Below are 19609 nucleotides of genomic sequence, written 5' to 3'. Positions count from 1 at the left end.
GAGCCTTTATCAAGCATCAACATCAGTTAGTAAATGGTGCCCCTCTAGCATGAGTCAACATTAGAGCCAGAGTACATTGTGCCTGTATCATTCAGATATGGAGAAGAGAGTGCCTGTTTCAAGCATCAACAGCAGAGCTAGTAAATGGCGCACCTCTATCATGAGTCGTCATCAAAGCTAGTTAATGGTATGCCTGTATAATGCGTCATAATCAGATCCCGTGACGAGAGTGCCTGCCTCAAGAATCCACATCAGATTAGTAAATGGCGCACCTCTATCATGAGTCAATATCAGAGTCAATGAGCGGTGTGCCTGTAGCAAGCATCAGTTTCAGAGCCAGTGAATGGCGTACCTAGTAAATGCTGTGCCTGTATTGCGCATCAACCTCAGAGCTAGTGAATGGTTTTAATAGCTTGCCCAAATATCCGAGCAAGTTAATAGCGTGCACTCATCCTGCACCAGTCAGAGCTCGTTAGTTGTGTGACCACACTGTTCATCGACATATGAGCTATTTAATAGTGTGCACATATCATTACCCAAAACATGGCTACTTATTGGTATGGCTATCCTGAAACAATACCACAGCTAGTCGACAGAGTGCACATTGTGTGTGCCACGGGCTGTATCGATCTCCTAAAAAGCATTGTACAGACGGCCTATAGTTTCTGTTCCAGATAGTGAGGCATCGGTGAATGAAGAATTTTGTGGTAATTAATAATGAGCATGTATGGTGCACCAATATCAAAGCTACTTAATAATGCAGTGATATTGTGCACCAATGTCAGAATACTTGGTGGCCTACCCTATATTCTGCACTAATATCAAAGTTGTTAAGTGATGTGTCTGTACTTTGCACAATAAGTGCTAGTTCATGGTGTGCCCATATCTTGCAGAAATATCAGAGTTAGTTTATTGTTTGCGCGTATCAACATTGTCGCTAGTGAATGATATCACTATGTTGTGTATTCACTTCAGAGCTAGTTACGGTTTACCCATATTGTGCACCAATATCAGGGCTGATTACTGGTGTACACATATTTTGCACGAATATCAGAGCTAATTAATGCTCTAGTTCAATGCAGAACAAATATCAATGCTTCCATCGTGCATCAAGAATTAACAACTGGTGAATTCACTCAATGCACATTGATTAATACTGGCTGATGGTACAACCAAGTCCCGAACCAATATAAGAGCTGAATAATATTGTGCCCAAGTCGTGCATCAGTGGCAAAGCCAGCTCATGGGATCCTCGTTTTGTGCCTCAGTATTACAGCTAGTTAAGAGAATGCCCAGAGGATGTGTCACACTACTTAATAGTATGCACACGTCAGTTATTAATATCAGAGGTTTGCCATTTCCTGCACCAACATCATGGTGAGACTATATTATGCACCGATATCAGCACTACTGAATGGTGTGTTCAAATCATATATCACCATCAGAGCTAGTCAATAGTATGACAATATCGTGAACCACAGCGAGAGCTAGTCACTGGTGTTCAAACCCTAGACCAGTATCACAGCTAGTTATTTAGCCTCAGCTTCAAGACTGTGCTGGGTGTTTAGAAGGTAAAAAAAGCCTCCTAGATAGTGCCACTAGCACAAAAGTGGTGGTGCTCCCGTCAGTGTTGCCACGCCCATTTAGCAGGAGAGTGTCAAGGTATGGAATGCAGTAGGTGGTGCACGTTGAAGCACACTGTTGCAAATACATTAACAGACAGCACATTTCCCATTGAAATGACCACTAAATTTGCACAGACATACTTTTACTGATCAAACTTTACAGCGCACAAATGTTGATGTGTGGAAATTGGGTTTTAGTGAATAGTTATCATTTGCACAACACCAACTAAAGTGTCTAGATTTGGTTTGATCCTACTAAGATGTTTGTTTCCATCACACTTCAGAATTACAAAAGAAATACCCTGATCTGTGATTTCCATGCTGCTGATATATTTTGAAATATTTATACAGTTCATGTTTTGTTGAGTTAGAAGACAATGAACATCCTACAGCCTTTCCTCTCACATTCAGCAACATTGTCACATAGTTCACTTTAGAAAATCCTCTCACTTTGCAGTCAGAGAAAGAAAAGTAAACCCCAATCTCCATGTGAAAAACAAGAAACAACAATGTGTCAGGAGACAGTCTGACATTTGGGCTCTGTGACAAGATACAAACAAAATATAAAGGCATCTAAATTGCTGGTTTAGTCTAGCATGGTTATTTTGGGGGTGAAGCAGCACCGTCCCCATCCCCCCTTCCACCTCCGACACCTCTACTTCAGCACCTAAAGCAACAAACAAAGATGAGATGGGTACCACAAGGGAACAAATGGTGGAGGGTTTAGGGGGCGGGGTGGAACGTATCAAAATAATACACCTGAATAGACTCTAATATTCTAGAACAACCTTCCCCGCATGATGAATCAAGTTATCTGAAACCCATGTGCAGGGATTCTTAGTGTTTCTTCTAGCTTAATGATGGGCCGTGCTTAGCCTCTATTTCCTCTTTGTACACTGGTGTCCATAGCTCATACAGCAGGCTTATTGAGTGTCTCTTTTCCTACTTACAGTCCTCCTTGGCAGCATCCTGTTCTTAGCCTCTGCTGACCGGCATGTCTTCCCTTCTGCTGGGATTCTCTTTGTCCATGAACTGGACAGGACCTACTACCTGAAGGCGTTCCCTTCCAACAACGGTGAGTCTGGTGTCATCCCTGTCCATAAACATGGTGGGTGGAGCAGGACGGGTTCAATGGCAAGGTATTGCTCAAAACTACAAAATTATCGCATAGAAATGAAATACTTCAAAAGTGACATTTCAAATAAAATTGAAAAATATTGAACTTTTTAAAGACATGCAACAACAATAAAATATGGAAAACAGGATTAGCAAGAGGAAAAAAGAAGGTAGGTGGGGATTCCTCTGTGAGAAAAAATATAGAGCGAAAGGAAAGAAAAATAACAAAAAGAAGCAGTAGCAGATGAAACAAGCATAGGCACAGCCAACAGATCTCTCCTTGTGGCTTTACAATTCTTTTTGACAATGCCGCTCAGCAACACGAAAATGAAAAGAAATGGTTATTTGAATGTAGAACAGCATCGGCAAAAAAAAAAAAAAAAAAACAGCATGATGATACATAGATGCCTCCTAAAATTTAAAAAAAATGGAGGAGAGATGGGAGTGGGGGAACAACAGAGAAATGGTTGGTGGGAAAATGATGTGAAAGCATCAAATGACTGTGAGCAGGGAGAGTGGGTGGCCAATGGATAAGCACCTTGGGGGTCGGGGAGAGGAAGCCAGGGTAATAAACAAAGGGGTGGTGGGTGGAGTAAGCAACATAGGAGAGGGGAAGCAGGGCAAAGCTATTAATATAGCAGCAGGTGCAGTGTCACTGGGGCCCATGAAGTGGTTGGCCTTATGTACCATTTTAAGGTTGTATACCAGTCCTCGAACTGAAGGTCCTTTCTTGCATTAGGGCGTATGGCACCGTTGCTGCGACACCAGGTGAGGTGAAGGAACAACCCGCAGAGAGCGTGAAGGATGAAAGAAGCAGCACACAGGGGTGAGACAACGAGAGCAAGAAAATAAATTCACCCCCATGGAGTGCTGAAAGCAAATGAAAAAATGTAGTTCCATGAATGTAAACAGTCGAAAGATACAAGTAATCTCTTTGAAATTATGGGAAAAGAACGATGCTCCGGTGGAGGGACAAACACAAGAATGGGAGCTAGGACATTAAATATGAAGCAATCAAATTATAGTGGCAAGAAAGCCAACCATAAGCAATGGACTGACCCAAAGCCCGCTTTAAGGACTGGTATAGTACACAACTAAAAGCTGTCTGCACCGAGGCTTAAAAAATGAGGGTACAGTGGTTTACCCCTTGATAAGAAAAAGAGAAGGACATTAAAAGAAGACAAACCAAAGGAAAATGGAGAGTATAGACGAAGCATACATTTGAAGTTATAAAAAAGAATGAAACACAAAATAAATTGAAACAATGAGAAGTAAAGGGGAGTTACAAGACGCATCAGGATGGGAGTGGGTGGGAATTTCGTTGGAATACTCGTGAGCTATTACATGGACTTGTGTCCTGCTGAAAGCAGGCACACTTTCTTGGAGAACGACCACGCTCTGTATTCAGCCATCTGTATGCAGGAACACCGATGTGGTATCCCCGCATAACTTGTGATGGGTCCTTAGTGTTGAAAGTCCTCCAGTGAGACCTCTTGCGATCGCTAGGCTCAATATACACCTGTTATGATTTCATTTCATAGACATGTAGGCACACTTGGGTCTTTATGGACTGACAGAGCTCTAATTAGCACAGTAAGGGATGTGACTTTGTATCTGAAAGCCCTCTCACCTGTCTTCAGTGTAAACGCACAGGTACACACTATACACCAATGGAATGAATTGTGTAATCAAAATCACAATAGATATCTCTGGTGCCTTGCATCACCCATGAGCAGAGTGTGATACCCACAGGCACACTAATCAGTGGAATTTCGATTAAATATTTATAAATTGGAGAACACTGATGAATGCACAGATTTGTTTCCTTCTAATTATTTCTGTACTATGGCACTTGTGGGATAGCCGGAAAGGAACTCTATGTTAGGGAACTCATGAAATCAGAAAGGACATTGTTATACACTGTCCTACTAAAAGACTGAATTTTACTACGAAACCTCAACAGGATATTGCAAGGTATCGAGGAGCTCTTTGATGATCGAGAGATCAAAGAACACACATTGAGTTTTTTCATTCACGAAAATTCAGAAAGTCTTACAATATACTCTTTGCATACGTTTGGAAATGGAGCACGTTTCAGTGCAAATTTCCATTTCTTTATAACAGAATTAAAATTGTATTAGTGATATGCTGGTAACTTACAGAATGTAAATGTCCAGCACAAAGATGATGAATTCCTTGTTACTGAGTTGTTGTCTTATCAGATGGTCAAGTGTTGAAGATATATTTTTTCCTAATAGAGTATTAGAAATCTGTGGCTTGTATGCCCGTAACACGTCAACTACCCTTTATAAACACATTAGCCAACTTATTGAAGTGGCTGACAACTGTCAGCCTTCCCTACACACAAACCAGTACTTCGTGTGCCAGACATACGCACACACTCACACTAAGTCCTTTTCATACAAAACACCTGCATGTAACAAATACCCTGTTTTTGAAGTAAAGCTGCAACCCTGTTAAAGACATTGTGACGTCAGAAACCATCAGAAAGGGTTACTTTTTTTTAGCTAGTTCCATCAGCAATCAAAACAAACCAACCAAAGAACAGCTGGGTGGAAAATTATACAGTTTTAATCATTTTCGTGACCTACAGTTCAAGATGATTACAATATCATTTTATGGAGGGTTGCACATATTTTATTCTATATCATATATCAGTCACCACATGATCCTATTGTCCTATTCTTCAGCACTATTATAAATACTGGGGTCAGCTTTTAGATGGACCGTGATTTACACTGAGTCTAAGAAGAAGACATGGGAGCCACAGAAGTAACAAGCCAAGTTGCTGTAGTCCCTGAACCTGTTGACCCTCCATCTTAGAGGCTAGCCATGTGTGACCGTCTTAAATGCCAGACAATGCATTGCTAGCAGGACAGAGATGTGTGGCTTTACACCCAGATAACCAACCATGTGAAGGGGTAAATGAATGGCTATTGTCCGAGGAGGTGACAATAACAAAGGGTTAAACCGATCCTAAACTGAGAGTATCTAGAGGGATGGGAGCAAAGTTTGAAAAAATGGACGCAGGCTGACACATGTAGCCCAGACTAAAGAAATCTTTTACTAGACATGCAGATCTCCTACCCTCTTGTCATAGCCAATTACCCTGAAGACTCTAAGTTACCCATTCTTTGATAGAAACTTAATGAATTATTGATTGTATCTTGAACAACAGCTGCTTTATTGTTTTACTGTTTCACTAGTCTAGTGTGTGCTCTTTATAGTTCTGAACATTTTTAAAAACTAAAAAAAAATACCTAAACAACTTTTGAGACTGTAAAAGTAGAAGAACTGGCTAAACCGAGGAAGAATAGGTGTAAGCCATGAAATGTGTTTTTATGTAAACATTTGATGTGAGCTATCTGAAGGTGCTGTTTCAGCTTTTTCTATCGATCTGGTTTCAATACCACTAAAAGATGGAATATAAAGCATAAAATAAGTTTAAAAGCTATTTCCCAATGTTCTAAAACACACAATAAGTACCCCAAATTAGTTTAAAACGTAAAACATTATTTTTAAAAACATAATCTTTCAGTTGTCAACAAATAATACAAGTAAACGATCCAAGGAATGTACTTCTCGAGGCCAACATTGTTTCACAGGAAGTAACTTTCCTCAGAGTATGATAAAATTAAGCCTCCAGATTTCAGAGACTTTCCGCCTTCCTGACATTTTCTCCAATCCATACTGAGTCAAAACATATTGCAGTGCAAGCAAACCAATGTATCATGCACAGACTTTGAATTGTAAACTCCAAGGCGTTTATTGTTACTTCACTAGCCCAATTCGCAAGGGCAACAAATGGTATGCAAAGTGCATACAAAACTACACATACCTGCACATATTATTAGAGATGCTTAGAAAATAGTATTTTGCTTCAACAAACACGTGTATTTTGTTTACAAACCATTTTGTTATGCATGAGAACCACCGAATTGTGGATTCTATCAGTACATTATGCATGCAACTTACAATGGTAGTCATGCAAGCCAGCAAGTAATGAAAGGAAGCCAAAACTTTATGGAGGCAAATCAGCATGTAATGGTTTCAAACCAATATATTGTACACTCAAACCAATATATAACACACACACACCAGTACATTACAAAAGTAAACCAATATATTACGTACACATACTAGCATGTAGAAAGTGTGCACTCATGTATTAATTGTGCAAAGCAGGATGATACACATGCTGCCGTGGACACAACTCTTTCTACAGCAGAGTCTGCGACGCACATGGGACTCTCACCATGCAAGGCTCTGCACATAGTTGCCCACAATAACTTTGCACATCCATGAATGTGTGATACCTCCAGATCTGGCCTGTCCAGGGGTCACTGAGAGATAAAGCTCATTGCTAATCCCCATCAAGATGGCAGGTTTCACAAAGGTAAATGACTTGTGTATGCTACAGGCAGGGGTACAGCTTAGTCGGTGAGATTCAGAGGTTGTGAGAAGAACATTTCCCAACCTACACTACAGCTTAATGAACTAAAAAAGATGGTACATTGAGCATTGGGATCGATGCGTGGATCTAATTATGTGTTGAAATTTTTTATTGGCATTTATTAAATATAATACAATAAAATCAATAAAATACAGAAATGTTCAATATGGTAACATAAATTACATTGGAATTAAGGCATAACAAATTAAATATATGAATTCATAAGAATGAAGACCATATCTTTTTAAAATACAAATAATACTATAATAAAATGTGAGCAGGATAAAGCAATTCTGTTGTGAATAAAACAATAAGCTTTTTGATAGAAAAACTCTAGTAACTTAGGGTGAAATAGAGAGTAAATTTAAAGCAAAAAAGATCAAGAACGTTTTACAAGGTGAAGCATACATTTGCAATCGAGTAAGTGGGAGAAAAACAGAAAATGTGAGTAGAAAGAAAGGAAGAATAATAAAGAAAAAGTGGTAATGTAATAAAATATAAAAGAATAGAACGTATAGTATAGAAAATTATATAGGGAAATTAACCAAAGATAAAAAGGAAGAAAGTGGAGGAAATTAGATGTATGGAGATTTAATCCATGTTCTCATTGTTGGTATGCAAGTCTTTGAGAGTAAAGGTGAGAAAAGGGAAAAAGAGAAGAAAAGCAGAAGCGAGAGTAAAATAAGAAGAGAGAACAAGTTATGATACAGTGGAATCCACTATGGAGCGACCTGAATTGTCTATCATAGAAGGATTATTCAATTGCAAAAAGGGAGCCCATATTTGATTAAATGATTGTGTCTGATCATGCAAATTGTAAATAATTCTTTCATAAGAGGCAGTTTGGATCATAGCCACCAGCCAAGATTCCAGAAAGGGTGGAGTCGGGGATTTCCATTGCCGTAGTATGCACATTTTAGCTGTGGTTAGAGCGATACATAAAAGACGACATTGTGGTTTGAGAAGGTGTGGTAGAGCTCGTAAATCATGCAGAAGAATGATGGCTGATGTTAACGGTAAATCCAAACGTAGAGTAAGCTGTAAAACCTGACCTATGTAGGACCAATAGGACTGGATGATAGGGCAAGAACAGAGGATGGATCCTAATTATGAATGTATAATTGAAGAGAGTTTTCTAGAAGATGGAAGTCCTAGGGGAGAGTATAGAGATGTCACAAGGAGGGAGGATATTACTCTGAAAGGACAACATTCGGAAAACCTCAGATCTATCAAAGCACTGAAGTATCAGTGTGCTGTATAAAATCAACCCTAGAAAAGCTGTCAATAAGTACCTTATTGTGTTGAGTATATGCCATAGAAATGGTGTCAGCCGCAAGTTACAGAATCCACTCTCACTGAGATACCTAAGGAAGTTACGCGCCTGCCACAGTGGTCTGTGTGTAATCTACAGGTCACAGGTCCCAATTGCAGCAAGATAGCTTGGTTGATAAATGCATCAGCTGCACAGGTGAGCTTGTGAGTGTGCGTGGGCATGCTTAACACACATCACAGTGTTGGTAAACCCTAACAAAGCCAGACAAACACCATCTCTGTGAGGACAACATGGCACTATGGCGACCAGTTCCTACATTGTGTTTAGCTACTTTCGAGTGAGTGGAGGGCGGTGGTTGATGTGTGAGACTGTGTGTGCAGAAGGTTGTTATATGGGAGGTGACGGAGGGGTGTGTGTCTGTGTGGTGTGTGTGTGATTTGTGGGTGTGTGTGTGTGTGTCTGTGTGTGTGTGTGTGTGTGTGTGTGTATTCTCTCCTTCTTACACTTCCATTGGGTGAGTTAAAGCCATAACCCTAAGAACAGCTACAAGGTGAAAAGCCAACAAATCTGTTTGGAGTGCATGAAATAACCTGCATGCATGTCAATATAATAGGCTAATAATCGGATTGTACTAAACAGCCACGGGTTATTTAGGGTTTGGTTGGTGGATGACCCTGGTGGATGGCTGCCCACCATATTTACAGAACTCCGCTTGCCTGACAGGGATCTGTGTGCCTTTAGCGCACCCACCGCCAAAGCAGGGGGAGTTCTTTAAATATGGCCTTGTTAAGCAGCTGTCATGTTTAAAGGGGCCACCCTGCAAGGCCTTTTGTTTTTGAAAAACAAAAAACTAATATCCCAGACATACTAGGAATCTTTTTTGCAACGTGCATAGGTGAATTTTGTTTCTTGTTTAGTACTGCCAGGCTTTTCCAGATGATCTTAAACAGAGAAAAAAAATCAGTTGGGACATCTGTCTTCAATTGGATGGGCAATTTGGTGTCCACTCATTGTTAGCTCAATATGCAACGGGCAGTTAGTCGGTAGTTTGGTGGAGCCAGCAAAGACTCTGCTGTCAGAAGCATAACTGTGCGCCTGATTCTAAAACACCGGGTGGACGATATTTGTTAGACAGTGTACTCCATCCCATTTGAGGGAAATTGCACTGTCTTCCACACTCTAAAGTAAGCCAACGCCTTCATTGCTGATTAATAAAATCCTGGCTAATAGCGAGTTGCACACAGCTGGTGGTGGCGCTGGACCCCCCTCTCAACTCCCATCACAGCCTATACAAATGTTTGGAAGCAGTCGCCGCCTGGATGTCGGCCTCTTGCTTAAAGCTAAACGGGGAGAAAACAGAGATTATGCTCTTGGGAAATACCATCACCAAATCTATCGACTCCATCTGGCCCCTCTGCCTAGGCTGTCCCCCCGAACCTAAAGAACAAATCAAAAGTCTCGGCATTTGGCTGGATAGAACACTCAATTTTAACTACCAAGCAACTAAGCTCGCTGCCACATGCTTCGGGCTCTTGAGGCTACTTCGCAAAATCCTCCCCCTTCTCCCGTTCCACTCTAGACGGATCATGGTCCAAGGGCTGATTCTATCTCGCCTCAACTGCGGAAATGCCCTATACCTTGGGGCCCCACAGTCCACGCTCAATAGACTTCAAATTATCCAAAACTGTGCCGCCAGGACCCTCCTCGATATCCCGCGACGAGTCTCAGTCAAAGCCCGACTGAAAGATATCCATTGGCTCCCGGTGAAATCAAGGATTGAATTCAAGGCTATGTGTATTGCCCACCGCTCCTACTGGGGAACAGGCCCTGCTATCAACCGCCCCCTGGTAAATGCCTATCATCCCAACCGTCTCCTCAGATCCGGGACATCCTATCTCACTACAGTGCCCCGAATTAAGAGAGCCAGGTGTGGAGGCCGCTCGTTCTCCTACAACCTAGCCAAGATCTGGAACACTCTCCCCCTCTCAATTAGATCAGAACCTAAACTACTTACCTTCCGAAAGCTTCTTAAAACCTGGCTTTTTAACAAATCATCTTTTTAATAATTCATCTTAATAATTCTTTAAAGTCTAGCGTACTCCAACTAGCCCAACCTCTGCAGTGCTGGGACGCCCCAGGGTAGCCATCGCGCTTTATAAATTATCTTTTCATTTCATTTCATTTCACTTATCACCCTATACCTTCACTTAGGAGCAGTTTGCCCAAACACAAATTAATTACCAGCCAGATTATGTCTCTTCTCTATAAACAGCATTAAACAATGCAAACCTATTCTGCAGTGGCATTGTCTTCCCCTTGTAGGAAGGTCAATCCCTGCCTACACCTATAGTCAGGCCTGTAGATGTCATGGTGCATATGGGACCGTATCATTGCTAAATGCAGACTATAAAGTCCTAAATAAAATATTGGTTATCCCGCTCCTGCCACGTAAGTCACATTTAATAAACAAGGGTCAGAATGGATTCATCCCGGGGAGAAACACAGCCCTCAACATTCAGATCATAGGTACCCAAAAGCTGTAGTGCTTTCCATTGACACAGAGAAGGCTTTTGACTCACTACATTTGACTCAATCCATTGGGTCTTCCCATATGCGATATTGGAGAAAATGGGCCTGGTAGCAGGCTTCAGAGGCTGAACCCAGTTAATGTGTACAAACCCGGATGAGAACTGGTAAGAGCCTATCTATGGAGTACATAGTAGTAAGGGACACGTGACAAAGGTGCTTCATTATCGCCCTCGCTGTTATCAATAGCAGTGAAACCATTGGCAGACACAGTCAGAAGGGGTGACAAATACAGGGAAACAACTACTACAACGCAGTCATTATAACGCACTACATATACAACGCAGTCATTACAACACAACTGCCTTTTCATCAAATGACATTACAACTCATGCCATTACAATGCATGTCACTACAACGCAAGCCGTTACAACGTAAGTAATGGGGAATAGTAATTTTTACCCCTACTCTATCCAACACTTACCCTGCTGTTGCACTCACGGGAGTGGGAATAGTACATTTTACCCCTGCACTATCCAACGCCTTCCCTACTGTTGCACTCACTGGAGTGGGAATAGTCATTTGTACCCATATACTATCCAACACTTACCCTACTGTTGCCCTAAAAGTATTATGCGTTGTAATGCTATGCATTGTAATTGTATGCATTGTAATGGTATGCATTGTAATTGAATGCTTTGTAAGTGTAGTTTCTAAAAATGCGTTGTGATGGCATGATTGGTAAAATCATGTGTTGCAATGGATGTTGCAATGTAAAAACCGCGTTGTAAAGGCATGCGTTGTAAATGTTTGCGTTGTAATGTGTCCTATTCCAAAACAGGGACATGACCCTGGGACGACACATTAGATATCACTATACCTGGATGACATCGTACTGTATATACGGGATGGTCAGACAGGATTGGAGGGCGTCGTACAAGCATTACATGAATTTGAAGCAGTGTCAGGTCTAAAAAGTAAATTGGAGAAATACTAGGCTATTCCAGATACATCAGGGAGGAATAGATGCCGGGTTCTGGCCCTGTCAGAAAGTCTGACATGGAAAAGTACTCCACTAGGTACGCAGGACTCCAAATCTATAAAACTGAAACCGATTCAGTAGAAGGGAATATTAGACCAGCCATTCAGCTAAAATGTAGCATGAGGCTACTGCTTTCTGTGGCAGGAGGGATAGACATAGCAAAGATGGTGTTCCTACTGTGCTTGTTGGACTGTTTTTTTACATTACCAGCCCAGAAAAAGAAGCCAATGTTCAAGGAAATGGATTCCATATTAGTGGAACTGATATAGGAGAGGGACGGAGACAACTTGCACTGACAAAGTTGTGGCCCAAGACACAGGAGGGGGTCTGGCAGCACCAAATTTCGAGTTACATTACAGTGCAGTGGCAGTGGGTCACCAAGTGGGTTTATAGAAGTCTACTCAACAGGGAAAATAAAGGCTGACAAACCGAGCCTCACAGAGACTCTAGAGGTACTGCTTGAGCCTCAGGAGGAAGCCAGAGGGTAGGATTGATCAATACAGGTATTCCGCCATTGTTGGAAGAAAATAGAGAATGCATACAAAAACTGTTGGAAGAAATTGGAGAATACATACCAAAAGCCCTGCGCCGCGGACTTCCCCCATGTAAGCATGCTCAGTCAGCAATGTTAGGGTAAATGGGGGGAACTACTGAGATGGGTAGAACAAAGTGTAGAGATTGAGGGCAACCTATATGATGGTGGAACTCTGAAACCATTTGAGGACCTACAAGGACAATATCGTATCCGAGGGGGAAACTTTCTATTACACAGGGCAATCAGAGGGACAATTAAAAACAGTAAATGATGGAAACTATGGAACCACCTGGGCATATGGGGCTGCCACTAGTATGCACCACAAGAGGCAAAATTGAAGCAATAACGTTAACATACCAAACACTAGTCCACCAGAGCAAAAGCTCAACAGATGACCTGAGGGTCATGTGGGCAACAGACATACAGAGAGATATTACAGAGGAAGAGTGGAAAAGAGTATTACAAAGCATCCCAGAACTTCTAGGGGTGCAAGATTCCAAATGATCCAGTTATTCTTGTACACAGGGCTTATACAACACCCAAGACAATTAATTGAATTTACCCTGACACAAACCAAATGCCCTAAATGCTGTCACATGATGCAGCATTTTACCACATGAACTGTAATTGCCCAGAATTGGAGGGGTACTGGCACATAGTGGCAGAGCGATACAGGCAATGACAGCCTGGAATATACCCCGCTCCCCTGAAGTGTTTTTATTGGGACTCTATACCAGGCCCAAGGCAAAGCAAGTAACAGTACGTTTATAGATCTGGTGCTAGTATTAACTAAGAAGCAGACCAAAGAGAAGGGTCCCTGCTGCACTGAGAGGTAAAAAAGAGCGCTGAGGTTTATCAACTTTTCTAGAATTTGGGATTGCAAAGCGTTCTCCAGATGAACAATTGGAGTACCTCCATCTCTTAAATTGATGCCTCTGTGCCCTGAGCTACATGTGGGGGAGGGACAAATTGTGCCCCCCCTGTGTGCATGCACCCCAGTTCATGCACAGTATGGGCATTTCAGTTCATTCTGTGCAGGAACTATTTTTGGCATTCCCATTGCAGTGCCCATTTTTTGAGGCACCGCCGCGAGAATGCCAAAAAAGCCCCCCAGACAGGAGGAAACTCCTAATCTGACTGGTGACCCATCCAAAGTTTTAGCGGTGCTGTGGCGGGGCGGACCCAGCGCCATACTGCCAAAGTCGTAATCAGGCCCTTAGTGTCATATCACACATATTTCATAGTGTGTGTGAGTGTTTGTATGTGTGTGAGAGACACAGCGTCTCTGCATTATCCTTCTGTGCCACACTCACATACCTACCAATTGTCACCTTTCCCTCTCACACAGTCTTGCAGACACCATCCAACTTAAGCCAAAGTCCACCTCAGCTAATTGTGTGCACAAATAGGTACAGTTGTTGTTTGTGTCTAGCATTAGATAAGGCTACCTTGAGCGGTCCTGGGACGATGACTCTTGTGACCATGCAAAACGAGAGCAGGAGCTATGCTGAAGTGTCTTTGGTGACTAGTGTTTGTTTAGAAGGAGCCTGGAAGGGAAGGACTGCAGCACACACTGGATCTTGCATTGCCAGCTTATATTTATGCTTAGTGATACTAATAAGATGTGATGCTAAGATCGGCAGTAAAGGAGATCAGCATTAAAGAAGGTGTAAGCCAACAGTGCGCTGGCCACAAAGACTTTGATGCGGCTTGCTGGACGAACATTAACCTAGTATTGTTGGCGAATGCTGTTGCACAACGCTTCTGCTCATGTCTTGCTTGGCGTCAGTGTTCCTTCTGTGGGCACTTGACCTCCTGCAGCTAGCACACAATACCTCCAACATCTCTCTCTTATTTGTAGGGCGTTGGCACTCTATGTGTTCATTGTCCCCCTTCGAAAAATGCAAAATGCCTACCACTGACCAGTGTCATCCTCTGCTTATAAAAGCTTTCCCTTTATCCTAATTACAATTTTATCACCACCGATTTCAATGGTTTCACCCTCCACAGCCACATATTTTCACCATCCTTGGGACTCAACATGCTGAGAAATGTGGAAAGGGTGGAGTTCGGCAGAAGGCATTAGCCTCTCAGAATGCTTTTCCACCTCAGAAACAGGCTCTCGTATCATCATAACACCTACATCACACTCTGAGAAGGCATTACCAAAACAGCACCACTTAAGCAGCCCATCTCAAAATGTTTCTGTGTCATATCTGAGGTTGAGACGTGAAGCATGTTCATCAAATTAGCTGCATGAGAAAAGCTGACAGCAATTATTAACACTTTACTTTCAATAACCTCAGACATCCACTAGCCAGATATAAAATGATGGAGGTCAAACAATCAAATTGTATAATTTCAGAAATGAGTCAACTATTTAAATTGGGTAAATTGGGTCCTGATGGTGTTCCTATAGTATTTTACCTTAATTTTTCTAAGTTATAAATCCCCACATCAAATCTATTGTTTTCCTACTTTATACATCCCAAATCATAGGCGTACACACCAAGATGCATTAATTTGTCTTATTCCTAAAGATGGACGCGATCCTACATAGTGTAAAAATGGTAGGCCCATTTCAATTGTCAATTCTGGTTATAAAATACTTACAATGATTCTAGCTCTTAGACTTGACCCCATACTACATACACTTATAGGGGAAGAACAATCGAGATTCATCAAAGGAAGCACACTTCTGCTAACACTAGGCTCTTTTTTAACATCCTTAATAAATCGAATACTTATAAACATTCTTTTGGAGCTATTTCTCTAGATGTGGAGAAGGCATTAGATCTCATTGAATAGAATTTTATTTTCCAGACCCTACCTTGGTCCTAAATTTATAGCATTGGGATCTCTTCTGTATGTATATTGCAAAGCCTGGAAGAAAAAAAACGGATTAGATTGAAAATTGCACTCTGTCACTGTAACATTAATACAGGAGATACAACGCTTGGAGAGAAAGCTTAAAGTTGTAAGCCAAAATTAACTAAACTCAAAGTCCTTTCTCTGTGACACTGCAATTAGAAGGCAATCACAGAAAACCTGTAACATTAACCAATATGAACAGATATGTGAATTCCTCTTTCTAGAACACTGTAATGGGAAGTCAGTCACTCCCCCAAAGAGAGTTTCCTGTAACAGGGATCCAGAGGAATCGAGCAAGGGAAGTTATGTGAATGTGCACTGGAGGAAAAGTGACACTCAAGCAGTGAAGAGAAGAACTAAATCCAGAAGGGAATCCTCAATATGCCTGCTTGATGCGCTGAGGCGATGACGTGGCCGTTGATGCGCCGAGGGAAAAGACGCCGATGAAAATGAAGCCGATGCAAATGAAAACAGACAGAGACAGAGTGCAATTTTCAAACTAATCTGTTTTTTTTCTTTCAGATACAGTGCTTGTTGTATTGTTTTTCGTTGCCCTTGGTCTGTTTGCAGTAACTTTGGGAACCTTTGGTTATATCCTCATTAGGCTTTTGCTCCCTCACTATGGCTGCAGCAAGCATGAGTCAACCACCACCTTTTCTGAACGACTTAGGGGAGCCAGACATACCATGGCGTAGGTGGCTTGGGATTTTTAAATCATATCAGATAGCTACAGGGGGTGTGAATTTTCCCTCGATTCGGAAGCATCATATTCTTCTTCACAACTTGGGTATTCAATGGAGGAAGGTATATATAGTCATTACTGGAAGAGATGTGGATGAAGAGTTTGAGGGGGAAGAAGCAGGTGTAGATGTGTATGATTACACTTCAAGAAAACTAGAGGCACACTTTAAAGAGAAAATTAATGTCGTTTTGGAGAGGCACACATTCTTTAAAAGGGAACAAAGGAAGGATGAGAGAGTTTCTGCATATGTGTCTGTTTTAAGAAGAATGTCAGCTACTTGCGAATTTGGCACAATTACGGATTTCCTTATTAGGGACCAAATTGTCAGGTGCACTAATGATCAGAAAATACAGGAGAAGGTCCTCACTAGAAACCCTGATTTGAATGAAGCTATCAGTATTGCCAAGGGAATAGAACACACTGCATTATACATCAGGGAAATGAAAATGGTGTCAGGGGTTATCAAGGAGCGAGAAGAAGTTAAACCTCTAGTAAGCGAGGATGCAGTTTGTAAGATTAGTGATAAAAATAAAGATGCTCCCCGAAATAAGTTGGAAAACCACACCATTTAGCGAAAAATTTGAAATGCCCTGCGAGAAATGTGGTTTGCAGAAAATGTAACAAAAGGGGCCATTTTGTCAAAGTGTGTAAAGTACACCGTATACATGAGTCTGAGCATAAATGTGATGAGAGCAAAGATTACATTTTTCAGATTAAACAAAATGAAGTAGAGGAATCTGTATAATATCCAACATGCAACATAACTCTTGATGGTGTCAGTATTTCTGTGTTCACTGATTCATGCTCGCCGTACACATTAATAGAGAAGAAATTGTATGAGAAGAAGTTTAGTACTCATAATCTAGTTGCAAAAACTGCTGACATCCAACCTGGAGGGTACAACAAGGAACCCATCTCGTTAGTAGGCATGGTAAGAATGCGTATATCCTTCAAGGGAAGACACACAGTAGGAAAAGTGTACATAACTAAGAAAGGCTCCAGCTTGTTAGGTTAGAAACACCAAAAAGAACTGGGCATCACACTAGATCCAAACAACATAGATCAAGTGTTGCTAGTAGAACCTACAGAGGCAAGCTGGGATGTCAGAGGTGTTTTCGGATCAGTTGGGCAGATTAAAAAAATACATGCACAAGATCATACTCAAATAAGGTACCATCCCTGTAGTGCACAAGACCATGTCGATACCACTCCTTATGAGGGAAATGTTAAAGGAGGAGTTGCAAAAGCTGGTAAGGCAAGGTGTAATAGAAGAAATTGAAAGCTCATTGTGGTTGGCACCCATTGTTCTTACCACCAAGGACAATGGGAAGAACATTTGGTTAGGTGTGGACTTGAGGGACCTCAATGCCAACATCTGGGTGGACAGGCACCCTCTACCCAGGATACATGAGATGCTGAGCACAGTTCTCGACGCCAAGTACTTCAGTATTCTAGACTTATCTTCAGCATATCATCAAGTCACCTTACATCCAGCCTCACAAATGTTGACTTCTTTCACCACGCTGTTTGGCAATTATACATTTCTGAGAATGCCATATCGGACTTGCATCTGCAGCTGCAGCATTCCAGAGAATTATGCAGCACATACTTAGAGAATGTGTTAAGACTTTGTGCTTTAAAGTCAACATACTTATTTATGGGTCCAGTGAAAGTGAACACAATCTCAATCTTAGAATTGTTCTATGCAAGTTAAAGGAAGCAGGGTTTACCACCAAGAGAAGCAAGTGCAAGCTGGGTGTCACTTCAGTGGACTATTTGGGGCGCACCATTTCAGAGGAAGGAATTAAACCCAAAACAGACTTAGTAGAATCATTAGTCAAAGCCCCCAGACCCACATCCAAACAAGAAATAAAGTCATTTCTGGGTTTGGCAGAGTACATGGCCAAATATGTAAAACAAACTTCACAGTTCTTACCCAACCCCTCAGGAACTTGCTAAAGAAGGACGTAACATTCAGTTGGGATGGTGAACATGATGTTGCATTTGAGGAAATAAAAATACCTATTGCGTGTGCACCCCACATTGGAAATTTCAATATGGAGAGGGAAACCATCCTTACCACCAATGCCAGCAGTAAGGGCATAGGAGCTACGCTCTCTCAGATCATAAACAACCAAGAAAAAATTGTTGCATTTGCCTCCAGGACCCTTACTGGGGCTGAGGTAGAAATTACTCCACAGTAGAGAAGGAGGCCCTTGCTTGTTGCTGGGCCATCACCCACTTTAAACTTTACTTGTGGGACCTACCATTTGAGCTGCAAACTGATCACAAGCCCCTACTTTCACTTTTTACAAAAAAGGAAATGGAGAACACAACTCCCCGCATAGCTATGTGGGTTTTGGGACTCCAAACTTTCAATTACAGAATTACATATGTGCCTGGTGCTAAGAACAGTGCTGCAGATTACTTGTCTAGAGCTTGTCTCATTGAGGATGCCATTTTGGAGATCAGTGTACCTGCAGTTTTACAAGATCAGTGGAAGTCCAGTACAGAGCAAGATCAAGAGCTCAAGGCAGTCAGGGACTTTATAATCAAGGGGTGGCCCAACATGTAGGGACCTATCAGAGGAACTACAGTGCTTCTGGAATGTAAGGGAGGAACTATCCTTGTAGGGAGATATCATATTAAAATCAGGAAAGATTGTTCCACCTGAAGGCTTACAAGAGCAAATATTAAATTTAGCTTATGGAGGGCATTTGGGGAGGAGTCTGAGTAAGGACAAGCTAAGGTCCGATTACTGGTTTCTCTATATGGATCACCTTAAGGAAGAGAAGGTCAGGGACTGTCAGGCTTGTAGCCTGAGTGACAAAACTAAAAGCCTTAGACGTTCCCCCCCTTATTCCTGTTGAGGTACCCACTATTCCTTGAAACAAATTGGGCCTTGACATAGCAGGACCTATACAGGCCATGTGTCCACAGGGTAGGTACTTAATAGTTCTCATTGACTATTTCTCACATTGGATCTCCCATACGTTTATCAGCGCGGTCAACACAAAGTCCCTCAAGTGTATCTTAACGGGAGGTATTCTCCAGGGAGGGTATTCCTGAAACCCTCATTACGGACAATGGGGTGCAATTCGTGTCTGACGAAATGAAAGAATTTCTTAAGGATCTGTCTATCTCTCATGTTCGCACACCTCTATATTGCCCCAAGGCCAATGGCAAAGTAGAAAGAGCAAACAGAATGTTGAAAGAGTCCATTCAGTTAGCTGTGGCTTCATGGAAACCTATAGAGAGTATGGTGAAGGACATGTTATGGTCTTACCACACAACTCCTAATTCCATTACAGGACTGTCCCCGTTCGAGATGTTGAGAGGGAGAAAAGCGAGATCTAAACTTTCTCCCAGTTGGCTGTTCAAGAACAAGGATGTCACTATTAACTC

The 19609-nt window shown here is 41.7% G+C and overlaps 1 protein-coding gene across 1 annotated transcript in view; it reads left to right on the top strand.

Moving 5' to 3' along the window:
* Positions 1–19609, top strand: part of SGCA (sarcoglycan alpha) — a 210861-nt gene that overhangs the window by 15201 nt on the left and 176051 nt on the right. The window contains exon 2 of the mRNA XM_078645240.1: positions 2578–2700. Coding sequence (XP_078501366.1) covers positions 2578–2700 — 123 coding nt within the window. The remainder of the gene's footprint in view (positions 1–2577; positions 2701–19609) is intronic.

This window comes from Lissotriton helveticus, chromosome 5_1 (assembly GCF_964261635.1).
Source record: "Lissotriton helveticus chromosome 5_1, aLisHel1.1, whole genome shotgun sequence".
Taxonomy (NCBI): Eukaryota; Metazoa; Chordata; class Amphibia; order Caudata; family Salamandridae; genus Lissotriton; species Lissotriton helveticus.
This window is presented reverse-complemented; position numbering and strand designations above follow the sequence as displayed.